We start from the raw sequence: 24,417 nt of genomic DNA on the forward strand, positions 1-24,417 counted from the left end.
GTTTTTAGAGATTTTTTTCTTCTGCAGATCTTAAAGTGCTTGTTGTATTACTTGTTGGCCATTATAGTCCAGAGAGAGAAATGTGGTTAAATAACCGAAATTGGAATATTTGAGCTTTAATGCAAAAGAGTTGCTTAAAATATTAAGCCACAGATTTCATAGAATATTTTAGTCCATATTTTAATATTATATTTTATATTACATTATATTCCTACATAATTCTAATGAGGGTAGTTAAGAGTTCTTATGCTTAAAAAGATCACCTTCAAAACATTATAGTTTTAATTAAAACAACTGGATTAAAGTTAATGTTAACTACCACTTATAAGTCCTAAAGTTTGATTCAGAAGAAACTATTATTGCAAGAACTGTGCTGATATAGTTTGGAAACTTGCTAATATATTTTTTTTAAACGAGAAGCTAACAGGTTCAAAATAAAAAGTATTGTTATTGCCATTGTGTTTATAGAATCTGTTTCTCTAGTACTGTTTTATAATCAAATTTTTTATTGATTTTACAGGAATGCACTTTTGAATGGGACCACTTAGAAACTGAGCAGTTTTCTATTATATAGGGTGAAAATCAAACCTGTGAAATTTATTTAATGGTTTATAATACAAACCTTCAAGGGGGAGAATTTGGGAGTAGAAAAGCCTTTAGTTCCTTAACTAATGTTTATATGTTTTTAAATTATTACTGAGGAATTAATAAAAATTTTATATAATTAACAGTAAATTGAATACCATTGTTTCTGTAAAATGAAGTAGTCAGGCCTTAAGATGTCAGTTTGATATAATTCTGACAGATTTTTTTTTTAATAAGAGATAATTCTAAAAATTCCTACCAGAGAACTCCCATTTTCTGGATTACATATTGCTAGATATATTGTAATTTCTAGAATAGTTAGTTAGATTTTTGTAATGTGAATAACTTGAGTTGGTAATGGCATAAAGAAAAAGAAAATTTATAAAAAATAAAATGCCATTAGAGACATCAACTACTATCCTGCCCGGCCGGGCGTGGCTCAGGGGTTGAGCATCGACCTAGGATCCAGGCGATCAGGGTTTGATTCCCAGTCAGGGCACATGCCCGGGTTGCGGGCTAGGCAGCCGATCAATGACTCTCTCATCATTGATGTTTCTCTCTTTCTCTCTCCCACCCTCCTTTCCTCTTTCTGAAATCAATAAAGATATGTTTAAAAACAAGAAAAAACAAAAAACTACCATCCTATGTAAAGCCCTGATATAGGATGGGGCAAAATAAGTTTACAGTTGTTAGTATGGAAAATAATACAATAATTAATAAATAATAATACAAAAATAAACTCTGTGTTTCACATACTCGCAACTGTAAACCTACTTTTGCCCCAAACTGCGTAACAGTTACTTGGTGAAAAAATAATTGCTGATATCAGAAGCTCAGTTTATCCAAAACAGTATTGGGTGGGGGCAAAGACATAAGCTATTATACATGTTAATATTCAATATCTTAAGGCTTTTTTTCTGATGTGTGTGTATGTGTGTATATATGTATACATATAAAACATATATACATATATATAATATATATATTAGGGGCACTAACTATGTTTGCATGTAGGCACATTTAGAAAATGCCCTAATGTTGAGGGAATGAATTACAAACAGGTTTTAGGATATCAGTGTCTGTAGATAACAAGAAATGGTTTTTAGATTGAATCATCAGCTGCCTTTGTTTTATTACCTGTATATTTTACTGATAGTTCTATATAGTTATTTGCTTGGAAAACAAAACGAGATGTGAGAAATTAATTTGCTTGATCCTTTGTCCCAATCCAGAAGCTAAACTTTGTAGATGCAAATTTAAAATAATCGGGTGAAATTGCCATTCGTCTTGAGCATTGCGACAGTTGCCCAAGCCCCAGTTATTTTGGTAGATTAAAATTGGTTTTTGAATGTACTTAGAAAGATAATTGTCAGGAAGTAATTTTTTTAAATCACAATAGAATCAATCATTCCAAGAATTCTGCATACATGTTGGATCATAGATCTTTGACTTGTTTCCTAAGGAAAGAAAAAGGCACCCTGATATAAGAGCCTAAGGTTTTTCTTTTATGAATTCATATGGTATTGCTTACTTTTGTAGACTTTACTTTGGTTTTTATTCATTTATTGATTCAGCAAGCGAATATTGATAGAACATACATAATCTCTTGCCTCATGGTGATCATTAGGGACTATTTACAAAATTATTTTTTTGTGTTGTGGTAATATATCGATGTGTGTACTATGTGATGGTAGACATGTATATTTTTATTTATATTTATATTCCTTGCTCTACATATATATACATACATATATACATATATATATAAAACTGTAGCACTTACAAAAATTGGCATTGTGGCCAGAAGTAGGTTTCAGGACCTTATATCAAGAGAACGTAGATGCTCGTTTTATCTAAGGATTTTTAATATTCTAGTTTTCTCTCTTTACTTTTTTAATAATTAGGTATTTATGAAACATATCAGGGACTTGAACATTAGCTTAGATAAAAAATGAAAAACAGTTGTGTTTTACTGTCTCATCCCTATCTACATATGTTAACCATCTTCAGAAATTTATTGTGTGTTTTAAAAAATGATGAGCCCGGTCGGGTGTGGCTCAGCACTTGAGCATCAACCTAGGATCCAGGAGATCGTGGTTCGGTTCCTGGTTGGCGCACATACCCGGGTTGTGGGCTTGATCCCCAGTGGGTGGTGTGCAGGAGGCAGCTGATCAATGACTCTCTCATCATTGATGTTTCTATCTCTTTCTCCCTCTTCCTTCCTCTCTCTGAAATCAATAAAGATATATTTTAAAAATAAATAAATAAAAAATGTTTATGTTGCAATGAATTTTGAGTACACAACTTAGTCGTTTAGAGCATAGTATTTATAAAATCATTAATTTCATGCTCTTTTGGAAACTAGTTAGCTTTTTTAGGAAAAACAGCTCTGCTTTATTAAACAAGTGTGTCCAGTTACTTGTAAAGAGATTAAGGTAAGAGTTTTGTGTGTAATACCTTTTGTTTGCATTCTTATCATTTAAATAGAATCTAGATTCTCTGATTCTTGGTCAGTTCATTACTACTGAAGAAATCAAGTACCCGTCTTTGTAATTCTTTGATTTTAGGCATGTTCACTTTTGCCGTTTTGTAGCACTTATTTCATAAGATTAACAGCTAAGCAAATTATTTAATCAAGGCATATAAAAGAAAGAGTGTCATGTCCTTTAAATGTAATATTATTTAAATGTGTTTCTTTTTATTTTAAATATATCTTTATTGATTTCAGAGAGAGGAAAGGAGAGGGAGAGAGAGAGATAGAAACACCAATGATGAGAGAGTCATCGATTGAGCCCTCAACCCGGGCATGTACCCTGACCGCCTGGATCGAACCCCGATCGCCTGGATCCTAGGTTTACGCTCAACCGCTGAGGCACGCCCGGCCGGGCTAAATGTGTTTTAGTATTTAAAGTTTTGTAGCTGTTTCTTAAATTTGGTTGACATGTTAAATATTTAAAATAGTTAAAATTGTACTTTGCTTCATGATGGAACAGTTTGGTAATGGAGTAGATTAATGTTTTTAAAACAAATTTGTTTTCCTGTGTTTTATTTATGCTTTTTTAGGTGGCAGCCAATGCACACATTCCTCCAGACTACCTCCTTAAAATTTGTGAGCGGATTGGTCCCTTACTAGATAAGGAGATCCCTCAGAGTGTTCCTGGGGTACAGACATTGCTCGGTGTTGGTCGGCAGTCTCTGTTACGGGATGCCAAAGGTAAGATTTTCCATTTTTCGAGGAATGAGTAGAGAGCAGCATACAGTGGTACCTTGGTTTTCGAACGGCTCCGTTGATGAACATTTTGGTTTACGAACACTGTAAACCCGGAAGTAAATGCTTCGGTTTTGGAACATGCCTGGGAAGTTGAACATGCCCCCTGGCTTCCGCTGAGGCTGAGGGCAAGATCCTGAGGCCTAGCTGTTGGCTGTTGATCCCTCGGTTTTCTGACGTTTTAGAGCTCCATTGGGCTTCTGGAACGGAGTACATTAAAAAACTGAGGTACCACTGTATTTTTATGTTAAGTATATGTTCCCATGTTTTTCTAAATACTAAACTTTTCCAGTTTTTATTTTATTTTGCCAATCTTGTTTTTATTTTCTTAGTGTACAAGTAAATTTTTAGAGGCCTGAAAGGAGCCCTTTTTTGTAAAACAATGAATATCAGAGGTAAAAGATATAAAATCTCTGTAGTCCTGTGGAATAGAGATCTCAAAAGATTGCTGCTCTGATTAGTACAGTATAAATTACATTTTAATGTTCTTAATCTTTATGAGTCTTGATATCATCCTAATCACGTAGAATATTTTATAACAAGTAAATGAAAATTATGATATGTAAAATTATAATTTGAAAATATTTACTTTTAAGTTATTATTTTCTAAAGATTTTTAAATTGATTTTTAGAGAGAAGAAGGGATAGAGAGAGAGAAATACTGAGGAAAACATCGATCCACTGCCTCCTGCACGCCCCCTATGGGGATTGAGCCTGCAACCTGGGCATTTACTCTGACCAGGAATCGAACTGGCAACCTTTGGTGCACGGAATGATGTGCAACCAACTGAACTACACTAGCCAGGGCAATTTTTTAAATTCTTTTTGAATTTTAGCAGTTCCTTTCTGTAGGTCCATTGTTCTATTGTTTATTTATTAACAGTTTTTATTTTCTGAGAGTTGATAAATACATACTTCAAATACATTACTCTTACTGATTTTTAGAAAGAGAGAGGAAGTGGAAAGAGAGATAGAGAAATTGATTTGTTGTTCCAGTTATGTATGTATTCATTGGTTGATTCTTTTATGTGCCCTGACCCAAGATCAAACCCACAACTTTGGCATATCGGGACTGTACTCTAACCAACTGAGCTACCCAGCCAGGGCTATTCATTGTTTAAATATCACAAAAGTGCTGGAGGGTTGAAGGGTTTTTACTCCTCAGCTTTATTGAGGTATAAAAAATTGACAAATTGTAATATACTTAAAAAACATACTCAAATAAAAATCTCAACCCATCAGTAACTGTTAAATAACAGTTTCTCTCCTCTACTGTTTTTCAGCCTTGTACAGCTTCTTCCCAAATTTTTACATGGAACCCTAATATATAAAATATATAAAATAGTATTTTATGAACATAGAAATATGAAATTAGGTGTTAGGATACCTCTTAGTGTAATAAATACTTCAGGTCTAGCAACCAATTTATTTCTGTTTTTTTTTTATTAGCATAATGTTTTTAAAAATCCTAATTTACAAATATAAATAGTTGCATAAATGATACCAGTACTTAAGTATCTTATTTTATAATTTAAGGAAATTCTTCAATAAAGTTAATTTGGGAGCTTTTAAGAGAGTAGTAGAATATTTTTGTTTCAAAGTGGATTAGGAGTATTTCATATGTGCTTGAATCTTCTGACATAAACATAAAAGGCAGACAACACAACTATTTATAGTCAATTATCATCTAATATGCAGTGTTACCTGTTACGGCACAACTGGAAAACACTGCATAACATGAGCATGCACTGAGAATAAATGTTTATAAATTTTATCTGGCATACATGTATGTAGTTATTTCCTTGCTTATATAGTTTATTATGAGTAGATATGTATATGCCTAAAGGTCAGGAAGGACCAATGTAAACTTAAATCCTTATTAATCCATGACATTTACATGAGATTCAAATATAAGTATAATAAAAACTTTAGTTCAAGGTCAACACAAATAAAATATCCTGATGATGTATTAAGGTATTGGTGTTTACCAGTCATGATGTAATGTGGTTTATAACATGTTTAAATATATGCAATTTATTTTCATTGTGGCTTTCGTAAAAAATGTATTTTTAAAAATTTATCTTTATTGTTGAAAGTATTACAGATGTTTCCCTTTTTCCCCATTGACCCCCTCCACCCTGTACCCGCCCCCCCATGAAAAATGTATTTTAATAATTGAAGTTGAAATGAGACATTTGCCTCAGAGGTACACTTAAAGAACTAAAAAACAAAACACTGTTCTACTCCTTGACTAACATTTGAATCTTTTTGTATAGACTGTAAGAGTACACTATGGAATGGGTCTGCTTTTGCAGCTCTACATAGAGGCAGACCTCCAGAACTACCTGTAAATTATGTGAAACCTCCAAATGTGGGTGAGTAACATCCATGTGAGTTATAAACATATTCTTGATTTGTTCTTTCCGGAGCTCATTATAAAGCCAATAATAGGAACGAGAACTAAATTTGAAGTATAAACAGACTGCTTACATTCTTGAGGTGTTTCATGATGGGTCCAGATTTTTAAAAGTAAAGCAAACTTAATCATAGTTTTGTAAAAGGTGACCTCCTGTTCCCTCCCTCCCTCCTGAAGCATTTTTATATACTACAGGTGTTTTTAACCGTATGGATGTCTATTTACATATCTATGTGCTGAGCTCAAAGATTTTACAGGGATCTATGTAAATATAGCTTTCAGAAGGAAACAAAAGTTTCCCGAAATTCACATGTCCTATTTAGAATATTTCAGAGTTTTCTCTGGTGACTATTATAAAAAAATATTAGTAGTGGTTCCCAAGGAGATCTAGCTAGAGAGCCATTTATAATAAAGTTAAGTCTTAAACAGTGTGCGAAATCAAGCAGCTGGATGAGTAACTGTCACTTTCTCCCTATTTTCTCACTCTTTAAAAAATTATTTTATACAGTGCCTATAGAATATTCCTTAAATTCAAGTTGAAAAATAAGAATACTTTTTTAAAGGAATACTAGCTTATAAAACTTATTTACCCTAAGAGATTAAATAAATTTAGGCTAGAGATAATTTTAAAATATATTTAGACATATCATTGATAAAAATTCTTTAAGGTTTATTAAAGTAAATTGGATACTTTGATGTATATTGCTAACAATACTTTATCATAGCCTGGATATTACTGGGAAAAGTAGACTACTGGGTTGGGTCTAATTGAACTTTTTTTGTTTTTCATCTTCAGGGGTAGTTTTTTTTACCCTCCAGTGTTTTCTAGTTTTTACTTTTCCTTAAATATTTATTCATAATTAATTTATTAAATTTAATTGGAATAATTTTATTATTCATGCATTTATTTATGTTGCAAAGTTATATTTTTAGCCACATTATCAACCTATTTTGTGATGCTTTATATTTCCTTCACTGGTCACATGTGAGGTGAAGAGCAGCCTTTAGAGGAGAGGTGGGGAACCTTTTTTCTGCCGAGGGCCATTTGGATATTTATAACATCATTTGAGGGCCATACAGAATTATTAACTTAAAAATTAGTTATGAAAAAAGCTCCTAGATTTATTGTATTTCGAGTCCGGCCTGCAGTTGCCTTGGTAGCGCCAGACCAAATGATTTTGCCAGCTGGGACGTTCCCTACCCCTGCTTTAGAGTATTAGACTTTCAATGTTTCTTTATTGTTTCTTTCCTTCCCTTTTTAAAAATTCTTTTAACTACTCATATACATTCAAACTTATGCTGATTTTGAGAGTAAGCATTTTTTTTTGAGCAGAAAAATATGCTTTATTTGCCCCACAGTTTTCTTATATTCATCTTTCCGCTTTTATTTGAAGCTCATATATGTGTAATGTTATGAGAGCAAATGTTTAGTTCCGTATTACCTGATATATGAACTGTTATATAGTGCATGATTTTCACAATCTTTTCTTTTTTTTTTTTTTCTTTTCATTGATCCCCTCCACCCCGCATCCATCCCACCTCCAGGCTTTCTCCATACCAATGTCTGTATGCATGGGTTATGCTTATAAACATATAAGTTCTTTATTTAATTTCTCCCCACCCATTCCCTCCTCCCCGCCTTCCCTCTGAGATCCCTCAGTATGTTCCATGTTTCTGTATCTCTGGATCCATTTTGTTCTTCAGTTTCTTTTGTTTATTAGATTCCACATATAAGTGAGATCATGTGGTACTTGTCTTTCTCTGACTGGCTTATTTCACTTAGCATAATACTCTCCAGTTCCCTCCATGCTGTGCCAAAGGATAAAAGATCCTTCTTTTTTTACAGCTGCATAGTATTCCATGGTATAATGTGCCACAGCTTTTTTATCCACTCATCTACTAATGGGCACTTGGGCTGTTTCCAGATCTTAGCTATTGTAAATTGTGCTGCTATAAACATAGGGGTGCATAAGTTCTTTGTTATTGGTGTTTTGGGTTCCTTAGGATATATTCCTACAAGTGGGATCACTGAGTCAAATGGCAGGTCAATTTTTAATCTTTTGAGGAAGCTCCATACTGCTTTCCATAGTGGCTTCCCCAGTCTGCATTCCCACCAGCAGTGTACTAGGGTGCCCTTTTCTCCACACCCTGGACAGCACTTGTTGTTGATTTGTTGATAGTAGCCATTCTGACAGTTGTGAAGTGATGTCTCATTGTTCTTTTAATTTGCATCTCTCTGATGATTAGCAACTTTGAGCATTTTTTCATATGTTTCTTAGCCATTTGTATGTCCTCTTTGAAGAAGTATCTATTTAGGTCCTTTGCCCATTTTATAATTGGATTGTTTGTCTTCTTTTTGCTAAGTTGTATGAGTTCCTTATATATTTTGGATATTAACCCTTTATCTAGAGAGTAAACATTTTACATTCTGACTTAGGTCACTTTGTTACTCTTAGAGTAATTGCTAAGGAATTTTAGTGTCCCTGGTATTGATGCTTTCACATTCTTAACTCTACCATGTTATTTGGGGAAAGAGCTATTATAATAGAGATAATTCAGTTAAGTTGTATTTTCATGTATCCCATGGGGGATACATTCCAAGACCCCAGTAAATGCCTGAAACTGTAGATAGTATTGCACAGTGTGTGTGTGTGTGTGTATATATACATAAATATATGTACATATATATGTACTGTGTTCTTTCCTATACGTACATAGCTTTTCAATTAAAGGAAGCACTTTATGGTTTCTCTTTGGTATATGTGAATTGCTAGCATCACCACTCTTGTGTTTTGGGACCATTATTAAGTAAAATAAGTGTTACTTTATTTAAACACAAGCACTGTGTACCAGGACAGTCAATCTGATAACCTAGACAGCTACTAAATGGCTAAGGGGCAGGGGACTGTATACAGTGTGGATACACTGGACAAAGTGATGATTCATGTCCCTGGCAGGATGGGGCAGGATGGCGAGAGATTTTATCATGCCACTCAAACATCAGTAAATTTTAGACTTATGAATTGTTTATTTCTGGAATTTTCAATATTTTCAGACCATGGTTGACTGCAGGTAACTAAAACCACAGAAAGCAAAACTGCAGATAAGGGGGGACTAATGTTTATTAACCAAGATTCTTAAGTTTAGGATAATTAGCATGCAGAACGTGATGAAAACTCAGTGGCGTTGACTAAGAAAGTGAGCAAGATAAATATGAAATCTTTTCAAATTTTGATTTGAGGCAGTTTTCTCATTGTAGGGTACAGTTTTCCACAGCTACTTTAAAATCAGTCAGTCTTATGATTTTCCAATGTAAATAAAACTTAATCATGAAGCTAAATCTTGAAAGTTTATCAAAGAATCTTAGAACTTGAAAGAACTTTAACAGCACTACTTCTCTTTTTTAAAAAAATATATTTTTATTGATTTCAGAGAGGAAGGGAGTCATTGATTGGCTGCCTCCTGCACGCCCCCTGCTGGGGAATGAGCCCGAAACCGGGCATGTGCTCTGACTGGGAATCGAACCTCGATCTCCTGGATCATAGGTTGATGCTCAACCTCTGAGCCACGCCGGCTCAGCACCACACTACTTCTTGGGAAAAGAGTTCCTTGGTCAAGTAAATGTAGGAGACAATTTAAAAAATATGGAATAAATGTGTGTATATACACGTCTGCTCAGAGCCTTTCATATGCTAATATGGCATTGCCAATCACCTTATGAGGAGCATTTCCTAATCTGATGTGGAAACCCTTTTCCAAGAATACCTGTAACATTCTGAAAGTTTTCTGGGCACTGATTTGGGAAGCTGGATTATAAACTGTTATTTACAGCAGAAAAACTCAAAGCTCAGAGAAGTATGTGACTGGCATAAATTATACTGCTTGTCTTATGTACAGTAGTAAGGGTCTTCCTGCCCTTTTTCTGTTGAATTCTTATATGGATATACGTAATCCTCAGTGCCAGCAGGAAACAGATCATCACCCTTTCTGGCATCAGCAAAGTGGTCAAAAGAGTGGAGGTTCCGAATAGTGGACATACATACAATTTCTTTTCCTGTGCAGAAATGGCCTGCAGAAGGCTGCAGCAGGGAATGTCAAGCAAGGGGGGCTCAAAGGGAGGTAGTTGATCCTCAGTGGTGGATCAGTGACTGGGCCTAAATTTTTCCTTTTTATTAAATTTATTTGGGTGACATTGGATAATAAGACTATATAGGTTTCAAGTGTACTTGTACTATTGAAGTGCTAGTCCCTCAAGTACAGTGGTGATTTGAAGTGGTGAGACTGGACACCTTTGCCTTATTCCTGATCATAGGGGAAAAACAGACAATTTTTCACCATTCAGTATGATCATAGATGTCCTTCATCAGTTTGAGGATGTTTTCTTCTATTCCTACTTTGCACTGATCTTGTAAAACATAAATAGATATGTCTCATTTATTTTATCCAGTATATTTGGAATTATACCAGTTATTTCTTGAGGCTCATTTTAACTGTATTTTATGTAGAATAGTGCTACCCAGTAGAACTTTGCGGTAATGGAGATGTTCTATCCTATGATATGACATCCAAAACAGTAACCTTTAGCCACATGTGGCTATTGTATCTGAAGAACCAAATTTTTAATTTTTGGAAGTTTGAGCAATTTGGTATGCAATAACCACATATGACTAATGGTTACTGTATTGGACAGTGCAGATCTAGAACAATATGGTAACCAGTAAGCAGTTCTCTGGATAGGTGTATAATTTGGTAATAATCTATTGACTAATGATTCATTTTACAAATTTAACTTTGACTGTTTCTAATTTTTGTACTTAGAAACTACATTTAGATTTTTCTATTTTGATTCTCTAACTCACTTTAAAGATCACATTGTGCCACTTACTTCCACTGAAAGTTTTACAATTGTCTTTGGTCAAAACCAATGTAATTCTGACCTTGTCTGGACTTTCCAATATATTAGACCATTTTTTCAAATGTTCCCATCCTTTGTGTAGTTAACAGTGTTTTTTAGTAATTCAGTGAAATGGAGGTGAGGGAGCTTGGAGATGGAATTTTAGAGTTAATTCCAATTCCATCCTCCAGACTAACTACTGTAGTACTTTCAACATATGTGTACTTAAGTTTTTCAGGGTTGAATTTCCATATTCCTGTAGGGCAAGAGCAAAGATGCCTATTAACATTATTACAGGTCTAAGCTCCAGTCATGCCATTTCATTAGCTGTATGCTTAACTGATCAAATTGGTTTTGCATTGTGCCAAAATTAAATCAGAGGAAGAAAATGAACTAAATTCAAAACAGTATTAATGTTTAATGCCACTCAAAGAAATCCTGGAGCATATGTAATTAATATTTGTAGTATTGTTTGAGATCTTGCACTATAATCACTAAGTATTATTTCTTTATCCCTTTACGTATTATTAGTATTTGTTATGGAAACTTTGTAGTAGTTACACTAAAACTTGAAAATAAAATTTCACACAAGCACAACTCTTCTCAGCTAGTTTGTTAGTACAGAAGTAATTTTAAAATTGTTTCATGTCTGTTTAAAATGAATATTTGCAAGAACTAGTATTATAGTTATTATCCATCCTGATAGAAGTATCCTAATTCTAAATAATTGTCCAAAGGAATGGCAGCACAATGGTTTATTCATTTTAGTTTAGGACTGACATTGTACCCAAGGAACAATTGACCATGCTTATTTTTCTAAACTGAGTCAAGGACATGATATAATAAGACTGTTTTTAAAGCTTTTTTCCTTTATCTTCAGTATATTTGGCATATAGCAGCATCCTGTAATTTACATTGTACGCCTATAATTTACACTGTATTCAGCTCAGGAGGCTTGCATTACCTCTGTAGCCAAATTAATACTTATATGTTGCCATAAACTTCCATTTAACATTGATTGGCTCTTGACTTATTGGCCATCATATGGTTATGTCACACTTAAATCCAGAATTCACTTGAAGTTGGTAAACCTGTCTCTTGTTAACATGCAAATGCAAACTGAAAGAAAGTAATCTAATTTAAACTTTTTATTTGGTTGAGGTGACTCTTTTTGCCAGGAATATTTGTCATCCTCCCTCTCTGATTTTATGTAGTTCTTATCTTTTGCCCATGGGTCACAGGTTTTTCCAAGGCTTACTTTGTACTGCCGGCTTCCCTTTACTTACCACCTTCCTCCTTTTTGTATTCACATAATTGTTCATGAAAACAAGTTGCATCTAAAGTCATTACTTTTATGTATTTGTAGAGGAAGAAGGGATTCTTGTCACACCTGCAAGTAATTAGAACTGGAATATAAACTCAGAATCTTTTGTATGTGCTACATTGTGAGAGGTCACTAAATATTAAATGAATGGAAGTGCTATAATTGCTGCCACATGGAAACAGAAGCATCCCTTTTAAAGGCATTTATATGGTTTTCTATAGCTCATGCATTTCTAGCCCTTTGTATCCATTTCTGAAGTCAATATTTAATTAATATTAGGCTTCATAATTTTAGTTTATCGATTTGAAAGAAAACAGATTTTATAATGAATTTCTGTTTAATCCTGTTATGAACATTATTTTCCCGTTCCTCATTATTCTTGATCATTTCTTTAGCCTTTGATTTCAACATACACCAAAGTATTCTAAAATAATATTTTAATATTTGTTGTATACATTTTACTCTGTATCTTATAGAAATAGAAGTTTATATTTACAGTTTACAAAGGGAAGCTGCAAAACAACTCCAGATTTGTTTAGTTGGAAGAAAAGGCAATCTAAAATGTCTGTGTATAATAATCAAATCAGGTTAAATGCTTTGGAAGAAGATAGGAAAATAAAGATTTAGGATACTTACTCTGAAATTATGTTAAGTGAACTTTCCTGAAAGGCTGAACGGAATTAGAAATACTGTGTGTTTTTTGTTTGTTTGTTTTTTGCCATATCTCATTTAATATTATCTTAGCAAAAAGACATTCAATCATGAATATCAATAGCCTGTAGGACTTAATACTGTTACTTAAATTGTACTGTGGATGGGTGTTATGAGGTAGGAATGGTATCAGCCTTATAGACTGTAAAGCAATTATTCTGTGTAGTTACGGTTTCAGAGATATAATTAGATCCATAGTGGCATCAAATCCATGAAATAAATAATTCTGTTGTCTTAGGTTTTTACTACAGTTTTTAGGTTTTATTAAAATTCATTTCTGCTCTTGCTGGTTTCTTTCAAGACTTTATATTAATTCATTTAGTTAGAACTTTTAGGGGGGGACCCTGAACCAAGCTTGACACAGAAAACACTACTGATCATTGTAAATCTAAAATTGGCACTGAATTTCATTAGTCACTTCCAGTGTTCTTGACATAGTATTTTCTTAGTCTATTATTGCCCTCTACTTTTAGGATAACTGCATTTTAACCAATCAGAAGGTTGTATATATGCTATTATTGTATTTTCTGATTAAAATTAAAAAAATATAACTAAGTGTTGATGAAGTGTCTTTTTTATAAAAGAGAAAAGACTAATCCAAGATTCTTTTAGCCCTCTTTAAATACAGCTTGTTTTCTGAAAAACTTTGTATTTGATGATGACATTGATGATGATGGGTGTGGTGTAAGAAGCCTGATAGTCTTTTCTGCCTTGTGTATATAAAGCCTTAAGGCTGTTATTTTGTTAGCAGTTATTGGCTGAGCCTGGTACTGTTTTTCGATTCAATCTTAAACTTATGCTGAAAGCACCCCTCTTCCTGCCTCATTCTTTATCCTACCCACATTCCAAAGTTTATCTTTGAAGCAGGGGTTTAGCTACTGGTTCTTAGAAGTTGAAAACTTCACTTTATTGTTTTGAAGTTGTTTAGTGGATTTTAAAACATTTCATATTGGTCCTATAGGCATCATATTGGAACATGATTTTAGTAATGTCCTTTGTCCTTCATTCCCTTTATAAGGCTGGTCTAATAAAGTTGTGTTGAGGTTATTCTTTAAAATAGCTAGACCTGCTATTCTCCAAAGCATTTTATTGGTAATGAGGTGCCTTTAAGTTCTCTGGGTTGCTTAATGGCCTCTACGAATATAAAGTTAACTTGACCTATGGTTAAAACTATTCATTTTATCTTTCAGTGCCATTTACAGAAGAATTGGAACAATTCTATTTTTATATAAGCTATATTAAAGTTTAAAAATTAAAAGTTAGAAAATCACAGGGATTTCATGAACACTATGTATAGCATATGATTAGATTATAGGTGACAGATAAAATTGCTCAAGAGTTATGCGACTCATTTTTATTAAAAATCAGATAACATCACCAATTTGGACACTTCTGGTTTTATCTGGAGCTTGATGCCAAGTTCATGATACACTCTTTCTCCCAGCAAATATGGTAGTTACCTGGCATTGGTTAAATACTATATCTTTTAGCATCATTGATCAGATGTTTCCTGTGATATATTAAGTAGAATTCTGTCAGTTATTCATCTTTCTTAGCAGTGAAAGTATCTTGTGTTTAGTGATTTTATGGTTTAGGCTCAGAAGTTGGTTTTTTTGGGAGGGGGTGGGGGGCTTTCGTCAGTACTAAACTGCTGGATCTGTAGGGCAATTTAAAATAGGTTTCCTTGTTAAAGCCTCATCAACCAGAGACCACCAGCAACAAGCCTGTAGTCTGACAAAATCAGATTTATTGACTCATAGGAGGGAGTACACTCCTGAGGAACCTTGGAAGGCCTCTGGATAAGAGGAAGGAGGAAAGTGTCTTTTTTTTTTTTTTTTAAATGACCACTTCTTATTTATTGAAAGATATCCAGTTTAGAAATAGAGAAATAATTGTTAGCATGTATGACAAATGATTATGATTAAGTTCCACTAATTCATATTTCTGAATTATACTTTCTGCTAATTCAAGAGCATTCTATTCATGCAGCAGTAGGAAAAAATATTGTTTTAATGCCCATCTTCTTGATAAAGCAATGTAAGTTTGGTTTCCCACTAAAGCATTCTGAGGAGGGTTTGCAGGAAACCAGGATTAGTTCTGAATTGGTGGTTGCTTCTGAAGCAGATTGACAGTAGTGGGGATTAACTAGGGGATGGGTGCTAGCATGAAGTAAGGCAGTTTAGGAATTGGGTATCTCCTTTCAGTAATAAATGAAAATAGCAAAGCAAGTTTGGGGGCATTATTGGTAAGAAAGCAGTAATCACTCAAAGACAATGTAGTTATGATATTTTACAACTACAGCATGACCTTGGGAAAAAACAATGTTTCCTGTTAACTTTAGAGCCCACTTTATCTTGTCTGTCCTCCCAGCCTGATTAATTGCAGGGCTGCCTTTTTCTTTTTCAGTCCTGGCTGATATTCACTATTTCAATCCTGGATGGGTTTTGATTCTTTCAACATGTTGTCTTTAAAAAGCATGTGGTTAACATACAGCAATTTGTTATTAATTGTATTTAAGGGTTTTTCTGGATGTTCTTAGTCTGTTTTGTTTTAGCCTAGAAACATTTTCTGACACCAGTTCAAAAGTTCCATAAAGAATAAAATACTTTTAATATAAACAGATTTTTTCCCCACTTTAAATAGAGAATGAATGGAGTAGACTAGTTGTCTAACAATTCCGATGTGGCCATTTTAGAATACTCTTTAAATCTTCGTGAACTTTGCAGTAAAACCCAGAGTCCCTACTGACTTTATTCAGTGTCTTGCAAGTAGAGGAAAGATTGAGGGATGTATGTAGATTTTTTGTTTTTAAAATTATTTACTATTTCAGGCTCATAGCATATTGTATTTTCTGTAATGTCATTAAATAGCATCAAAAAGTGGGAAGACTATTGAACTATAATCAGGAGACCTAGATTCAACCTATGCTCTGCCATTTATTGGCTCTGTGATGTTAGGCAAGACACTTAGTTTCTTTGAGCCTTAATTTCCTCATTTACAAATTGAAGTAAATGCTTACCTTCAGATCGCACAGGATTACTGTGAACTCAAGTGAGAAGTCTGTGGAATTACTTTATAAGCTTTAAAATATTACACAAATGTAATTTGTAATTACGATATTGGGTTACAGATACTGATAATAATGACTCATAGATTAAAGATCTAGTATTTGAGTTATCTGCATGAAAAGATTATATAACTCACATGCAACCATTGTGGTTGCATATCTAACCTTAAGTCTCAGACTTGTCCTTAGACTTCAAATCCAGTGCTCCTCCCACAAAATTCTCAGCAAAGTGAATAATACATATATTTCCTACTTGCCATAATGGAACATCTTGTTGACCATTGTAGGTGCTCTGAGATATTTATAATACTAATTTTTGCTACTACTTTCCCAAATAGTTTCCAGCCTCTGATTTATGTTTAGAATCATAGTTTTTACATTGTTGTGTGCGTTTTAAATAAGACATGAGATAATAAGATAGGAATTGTTAAATACTCTCAATTTATTCAATATACTTTGAGGTCCAATTATATCAAGTACAGGCTCTTGAAAAATGAATAGTCGTTTTGTTCAGAAGAGAATTAATTGCCTATTTGCTATAATAAAAGCCTAGAGTTTATGGTGGGATATAAGACTGGAAAGGAAGGTTCCGGACCAATTATTCTGAACCCTTCATGCTAAGAGTGGATTTTTTTTAGCTAAAGAGTTAGATAGCAGAAGTTTTTTGCTTTCTGGGTCATTTGATCTCTGGTGCAACTACTCATCTCTGTGGTAGTGTGAAAGCAGCCAGCAATGGGCGCATGATGCAGATAATGTTTTATTGAGTTGTACACTTGAAACTTGTATGGTTTTGTGAATCAATGTCACCCCCAATAAACTCAATAAAAAACAGATGCCACAGGTAATATGTAAATAAATGAGCATGATTGTTTTCTAGTAAAAATGTATTTACAAAAACATGTAATGGGCTGAATTTGTCCCATGAACTTCATTTTGCCAAAACCTGTTCTATACTACACTACTGAGTGTAGTATGAATCATTGGATATTTTTTTTTGAAAAATTTATCTTATTGTTGAAAGTATTTCAGGTGTCCCATTTTTCCCGCCCATTGACCCCCTCCACCTCCCTCCCACTCCCTCCCCAGCCTCTACCCCATTATTGTCTGTGTCCAGGGGTTATGCATATAACTTCTTTTGTTAATCTCTTTCCACCCCCACCCCCCCTTCCCTCTTCCCTCTGAGACATGACAGTCCATTGAATGCTTTAATGTCTCTGGGTCTATTTTGTTTGTCAGTTTCTTTTGCTCATCAGCTTCTTCTTAAAGAAGACCCTTCAACATTTCATGTAATACTGGTTTGGTGGTGATGAATTCCTTTAGCTTTTTCTTATCTCTGAAGCTCTTTATCAGACCTTCAGTTCTAAATGATAGCTTTGCTGGGTAGAATAATCTTGGCTGTAGGTTCTTGCTTTTCATCACTTTGAATAATTCTTGCCACTCCCTTCTGGCCTGCAAAGTTTCTGTTGAGAAATCAGCTGACAGTCATATGGTGGTTCCCTTGTAGGTAACTAATTGCTTTTCTCTTGCTGCTTTTAAGATTCTCTCTTTGTCTTTAACCTTTGGCATTTTAATTATGATGTGTCTTGCTGTGGGCCTCTTTGGGTTCCTCTTGTTTGGGACTCTCTGTGCTCTTTGGACTTGTAAGTCTGTTTCTTTCACCAGGTAGGGGAAGTTTTCTGTCATTATTGTTTCAAATAGGTTTTCAATTTCTTGCTCTCTTTCTTCTTCTGGTACCCCTATAATGTGAATGTTGAGAAACTTGAAGTTTTCCCAGAGACTCCTTATACTATCTTCATATTTCTGGATTCTTTTTTCTTTTTGCTCTTCTGGTTGGGTGTTTTTTGCTTCCTCATCTTCCAAATTGCTGATTTGATTCTCAGCATCCTCTACTGTACTGTTGATTCCTGTAAATTATTCTTCATTTCAGTTCGTGTAGCCTTCATTTCTGACTGGTTCTTTTTTATGTCATTGATGATCTCACTAGTTTCCTTAAAAGTCTTACTAAGATCCTTGGCATTCTCATTAAGTTCCTTGAGCAATCTTATAACTATTGTTTTGAACTCTGTATCTAGTAGCTTGCATGGCTCCATTTCATTTAGTTCTTTTTCTGTAAATTTCTTATATTCTTTCCTTTGTGACATGTTTCTTTGCCTCCACATTTTGGCTGCTTCCTGGTGTTTGTTTCTGTGTATTAGGTAGAGCTGCTATGTCTACTGGAATTGGTAGAGTCGCTTTGTGTATTAAGTGCCCTGTAGGGCCCAGTGGCTCAGTATCCCCAGTCACCTGAGCTGGGCCTTCCAGGTGCTCCCCTAGGTGGGCTGTGTGCACTGTCCTGTTGTAGTTGAGCCTCGGTTGCTATTGGTATCACTGGGAGGAATTGACCCCCAGGCCCATTGGTTGTGAGGACCAGCTGCAGCTCCAGCCAACGAGCTGCTGTGCTGGAGACACCCCTATGGAGCAGTAGTTACTTCATTGTAGCTTTGGTGTTCACCGAGTCCACCTCTTGAGTGTTTCACTCATGGATATGGTAAGGTTGTAATCTGGTGTAGTCTGAAGCTGACCACTGGGTGCACTGTCTCTGGGACCTCCCGGGAAGTGCAAAGTCAGCCTCTTCCTGTTCCCTGCCCAGGGCCACCCAGCATGAGCAATCTAGTGATAGCTGCTAATTGTGCTGGGGTTGGAGCTCTCCAGGAGTGGTCAAGTTATGAACCAGTCAGACTGTCGGTAATGCCAAGCCTGGTGCTACTTATCAGGAGGCATGGGGCACACTGAGGCCAGCTGCTGCTTATTGGAGAGATTTTAGGAAAGTCCTAAGCATGAGGCTAGAGAGGCCACTTGCATAGAAAAGCCACTAGAAATGGCCTGGATGAGCTTGCAAGTAGGGACGGGCCTGGTCTCCAGGAATCACTTTCACCAGGGTGAAAAGTGTTACCCAGGTTGATGGAGATTCAGAAAAGGCGCCTGCCTACAGGTTCTGTAGGGGGAGGGCTCATTTAAGGGGCAGTAGCCTCTGCCAGCTCTTCTGTCTAGGAGAAAGCTTCCCCTCCATCTCTTGTCCTGATTCCAGGCAAGTTAGTTCCTCCCTGAATGTCCCAGGTTCCTTTCAAGGTGCTGCCTAGCGCTGGAGCTCAGAGGGAGTGCATCTGAGTAAGTCCGTGCGCCAGCCCTTTAAGAGGAACTGCCTGGCACTCCTGCAGTCTCAGCCTCCCTCAGCCATGATCTCTGCTAGTTTTTGCAGCCTGAAGTTGTAGGGACTTCTCTTCCCGGCCCTGGAACCCTGGGATGGGGGGCCTCTCTACTCCAGGAAACCTCCACCACTGAGGTATTCCTCCCGGTTTTCAATCGCTGCACCTGGGTGTGGGACTGGGGCTGTATCTTTGTGATTCAGTCCAGATTCTGCCCTGTTTCTCTGCCCCTCCTACTGGTCTCGTTGCTTCAGTTCCCTGGTTGTAGGACTTCTGTTCAACTAGATTTCAGGAGATTCTGAATGATGGTTGTTCTGCATTTTGATTGTAATTTTGATATGGTTGTGGGAGGCGGTGGGTACCACTGTTACCTACGCCACCATCTTGTTGTCTCCTCATTGGATACTTTTGAATAGAAAAATTATATAATCAGACTATTTTGAAAAGATAACTCAGGTTGCAAAGTGTAAGATAAATAAATTGGAGAGGAGAGAGACTAGAAGAGGCACACAGTAATCAGAGGGAAGATTATTATTATAGATGTAGACAGATGATGAGTATGAGTGAAAGGTAAAAAGTTAATGATTGGCAATATTTCATATGTGGGTAGGTAAGATTGCAGGGATAGCTTGAAGACAGACAGAGAGCCCTAGATAGAATTTGAATGAATTTCATCAAGGGTAAGTCAGAGTAGGAAAAAAACAATATAAAACTAAGAAGGTAAGGTTTAAAAAGGCAGGGAGGAGCACAGAGGATTTTTTAGGGGAATGAAACTATATGATACTATTATGGAAACCTATAGAATGTACAACGTGAGTGGACTTTGGGTGATGATGACATATCAGTTTATGTTCAGCAACTGTATCGAATGCACTGTGGGTGCTAATAGTGGGGGAGGCTCTGTTTGTGGGGAGCAGAGGACATATTGGAACTCTACTTTTTCCCAGATTTTCTGTGAACCTGAAACTGTTCCAAAAAATAAAGTTTATTAAATCATTGAAAAAAATGTCGGGATGAGTCAGAAGTGATATCTTGTAAAGCATAAGAAAATTTGATTAATTTTTCAGATTTGATCAATATTCACTGTAAAACATACTTATTTTATGGAATTTATATTCTCCATGGTTTTGAAAGATTGAATAATAATCCAAATTACTTAACTTTCTAGAAATAATTTTTAATTCATTAAATACTTGAACATCAAATATATGCAAAGCCTTTTTCAAGTCTTCAGGGATTCTTGCTCTCAAGGATTTTTACTCTTTTACTGGGGAGGTTTGGATAGATGGAATATGGTTATAGTGAAGTGTCTCAGTTGTTTTTGGATGCTATTAAAAAATACCATAGATTGGGTGGATTATAAACAACAAACATTTATTTCTCATAGTTGTGGGGTCTTGAGAAGTCCGAGACCCTGGCAGATTTGGTGTTGGTGAGGACCTGCTTTCTGGTTTGTAGTTTCTTCTCGCTGTAACCTCACGTGGAGGAAGGGGCAAGGGAGTTTCCTCAGGCCTCTTTTATAAGGGTACTAATTCCATTCAAGTGGGCTCTACCCTCATAACCTAGTCACTTCCCAAAAGCCCCACCTCCTAATACCACTACATTCAACATATGAATTGGGGGTAGCACAAACTTTTAATCTATAGCAGACATAAACTAAGTGATTTATGTGAAATACAAAGTTTAATCAACATTCAGAAAAGAGAGATGAAACTGATTAAGAGAAACAAGGAAAGATTTTAAGTAATAAATAACCTTTGAGATGAACTTTTAGGGATTGATTATAAGTTGAAGGGTGGAACATTCCAGATGAGACGATATCTGCATAGGACAGAAAAGAAGGCTTGTCTGATTTCAAGTGGAAAATATATGCCCTGGAGTAGTAAGAATTATGGTTGGATATTTTGGGAACGATGGGGCTAGATTAATTAAACAAATACCTGAATGTGTTTTGCTCCCTAGGACTAAGTTAGGTCAGCACATGATGCATTAGACATTAATCTCTTTCCTTAAAGTGCTTATAATCTTAGATCATAGATATGTACAACTAAAGGACCTTGACAAGCAGGAGAGTTCATTTTTGGCTGAAGTGATTATGAAAGATTTCATGGAAAAGAAGGTGGTTTTAGGCTATGTGTTCAAAGATAAGGATATTGACAGGCTGAAATGGCAGAGGTAGGCATAAAGCTAAAGGAATAGCATAAGCAGAGGTTCCAGTGTGGTAAACTGAGAGAAGTTTAGATTAAGTGTAAGAATCAGGAGATTGCCTATAGTTTTATCAGTTGTTCTCTGTTTTACTTATATTCACTTGAGTGTGAATATGTGGTTACTAGGTTCTATACAATTTTATCACTTGTGTTTCCACCTCCACAGTTAAGATAGAGTTTTATCACAAGGTTCTCTCATGTTGCCCTTTTATAATCACACCCACCTACCTCCTGCCTGACCTACCCCACAGTCTTGTCAGCCACAAATCTGTACTCAAGAATGTTATATAAATGGAATCATACAGTATATAACTTTCTTTCATTTAGCATGATATACTAGAACTGGACATTCATCTAAGTTGTTGCATATATCAATATTCATTCCCTTTTATTGCTGAATGGTATTCCATGGTATGGATATACCACAGTTTGTATGACCTTTCATCAGTTGGAGGTCATGTGTTGATTCTAGCTTTTGATTATTACAAATAAAGCTGCTATGAACATTTGTGGATAGGTTTTTTTCGTTTTTGTCTTTCTTTTCTCTTCCCCTCCCCTCCTTTCCCCTCCTGTCCCCTCCTGCCCCCCCCCATCTCCTCCTGTCTCCTCCTCTCTTTGTGAGTGAACCAAAGCTTTCATTTCTCTAGGATAAAAGCTCAAGAGTACAGTGATGGGTTGTATGGTAATTGCATGTTTAGTTTTGTGTGTTTTTTAAGAAACTGCCAAACTGTTTTCTAGAGTGGCTGTAGCTGTAGCATTTTTACATTCCCTGTAGCAATGTATAAATTATTGTTTTTCCACATCTTCACCAGCATTTGATATTCTCATGGTGTTTTATTTTAGCTATTCCCATAGTGTGTAGTGTGATATATCATTATGGTTTTAATTTGCATTTCCCTAATGGCTACTTAAGTTGATCATCTTTTTGTGTGCTTATTTACTATATGTGTATCCTCTTTGATGAAATGCCTGTTCACATGTTTCACCCATTTTCTAATTAGATAATTTTATTGTTGAGCTTTAAGAGTTCTTTATATATTCTAGATACCAGTCTTTTGTTGGGTATATCATTTGCAGATATTTTCTGCCCATCTGAGATTTGTCTTTTCATAATCTTTACATAGGCTTTAGCAGACTAAAAGTTTTTAATTTTGATAGCATGCAGTATATCATTTTTCCCTTTTATGAGTCATGCTTTTTTGTTAAGGCGAAGAATTGTTTGCCTAGCCCCAGATCCTAAAGATTTTCTTCTTTTTTCCTAAAAGCTTGTTAGTTTTATGTTTTACATTTAATTCTATGATCTATATTGAGTTAAATTGTATAGGTAGAGGTTCATTATTAATTTTTTGAGGTTTATTATTTTTTTACTTATGAATATCTAATTGCTTCAGCAGCATTTGTTGAAAAGGCTATCCTTCCTCTATGGAATTTGATTTGTACTTTTTTCAAACGTTAGTTTAAAATATTTATGTAGATCTATCTCTTGGTCCTCTCTTCTGTTCAATTGATCTATGTGTTTATATCCTTACCTTTACCACATTGTTTTGAATACTGTAGTTACATAGTAAGCCTTAACTTTGGAAAGAACAATCCCTTCCACTCTATTCTTTGTCAAGATTGTTTTCAATATTCTAAGGCCAGGTTCTTTTCATATAAATTTTAGAATAAGCTTGTCAGTGTCTGCAAAAGCCTTTTGAAAGGAATTTCATTGAGCCTATATATCAATTTGGGAGAATTGACATGTTTACTATGTCAAGCCTTCTAATCCATGAACATGGTATGTCTCCATTTATTGAGGTCTTTTTTTTTTTTTTTATATTGTGCTTTTAATATTAGTTTCTGCATGTTCATTGTTAGTGTATACAGATGCAATTAATTTGTGTGTTGATGTTTTTTCCTGTGACCTTGCTGAGCTCACCTATAGTTTCTAGGAGTTTTTAATTTCTTTTTAAACATATTTCATTTTGTTTTTCTTTTCATTATAGTTTTGGAATTGGGTGATTTGGCAGATTTAATTATATTCTGAGTTGGTTTGGGCTAGAATTTAAGGATTGGTGTGAAACCTGTTATAGTCACTAGAATGTAGTTTGCCTATTGAGACAAATTATAATGTTTTTAACTTATTGATTTGAGAGAGAAAGAAACATCGATTTGTTGTTCCACTTATTTATGCATTCATTGGTTGCTTCTTATATGTGTCCTGATCAGGGATTGAACCACAACCTTGGTGTATTGTGAATACACTCAATAATTTTTATTTTTCTCTCATTTTGAGAAATGCTATTAAGGAATATTGGTTAAGAGAGCAGCCTCTGAAGCTAGATTGCCTGGGCTTGAATACTGGCTCTGCCACTTACTAGCTTGGGTTCTTGTATTAATTATTTAACCCCTGTCTGCCTCAGTTCCCATGCCTCTAAAAAGGGGATATTAATAATACTTCATAAGGTTAAATAAGTTAAACATATGAAGTGATTAGCATAGTGCCTGGCACAAAAATGTGTTAAATAAATGTTGTTGTTTTATATAACAAGGGAGTTTTTTTCGACTCCCATTAGCAAAGTGTGTAATATTTTTATGTTTAATCTTTTTCTTTAACATAGAGATCACTATCCATCAGAGTCCAATTTAGTATGAAACTTTTTTCCCTTCCCCCCACCCCATCCATTTTTGAATTTGAGAGCACTGAGGTCCCAGAGAAGAGAGGAAAGGGAAGAGGAGTAGGAACTAAGTTTCACAGGAACTAAGCCTACTGTGCCTTAC

At 35.2% G+C, this 24,417-nt stretch overlaps 1 protein-coding gene across 2 annotated transcripts in view; it reads left to right on the forward strand.

Annotated features, from left to right (window-relative positions):
* The window catches only part of BRWD3 (bromodomain and WD repeat domain containing 3), a 130,018-nt gene that overhangs the window by 9,883 nt on the left and 95,718 nt on the right, over positions 1–24,417 (forward strand). For both annotated transcript variants that reach the window (XM_081124964.1, XM_081124965.1), the window contains exons 5-6: positions 3,649–3,799; positions 6,130–6,228. In XM_081124964.1, the coding sequence (XP_080981090.1) occupies positions 3,649–3,799; positions 6,130–6,228 (250 nt within the window). The remainder of the gene's footprint in view (positions 1–3,648; positions 3,800–6,129; positions 6,229–24,417) is intronic.

Source organism: Miniopterus schreibersii, assembly GCF_964146895.1.
Source record: "Miniopterus schreibersii genome assembly, chromosome: X".
NCBI classification, from domain to species: domain Eukaryota; kingdom Metazoa; phylum Chordata; class Mammalia; order Chiroptera; family Miniopteridae; genus Miniopterus; species Miniopterus schreibersii.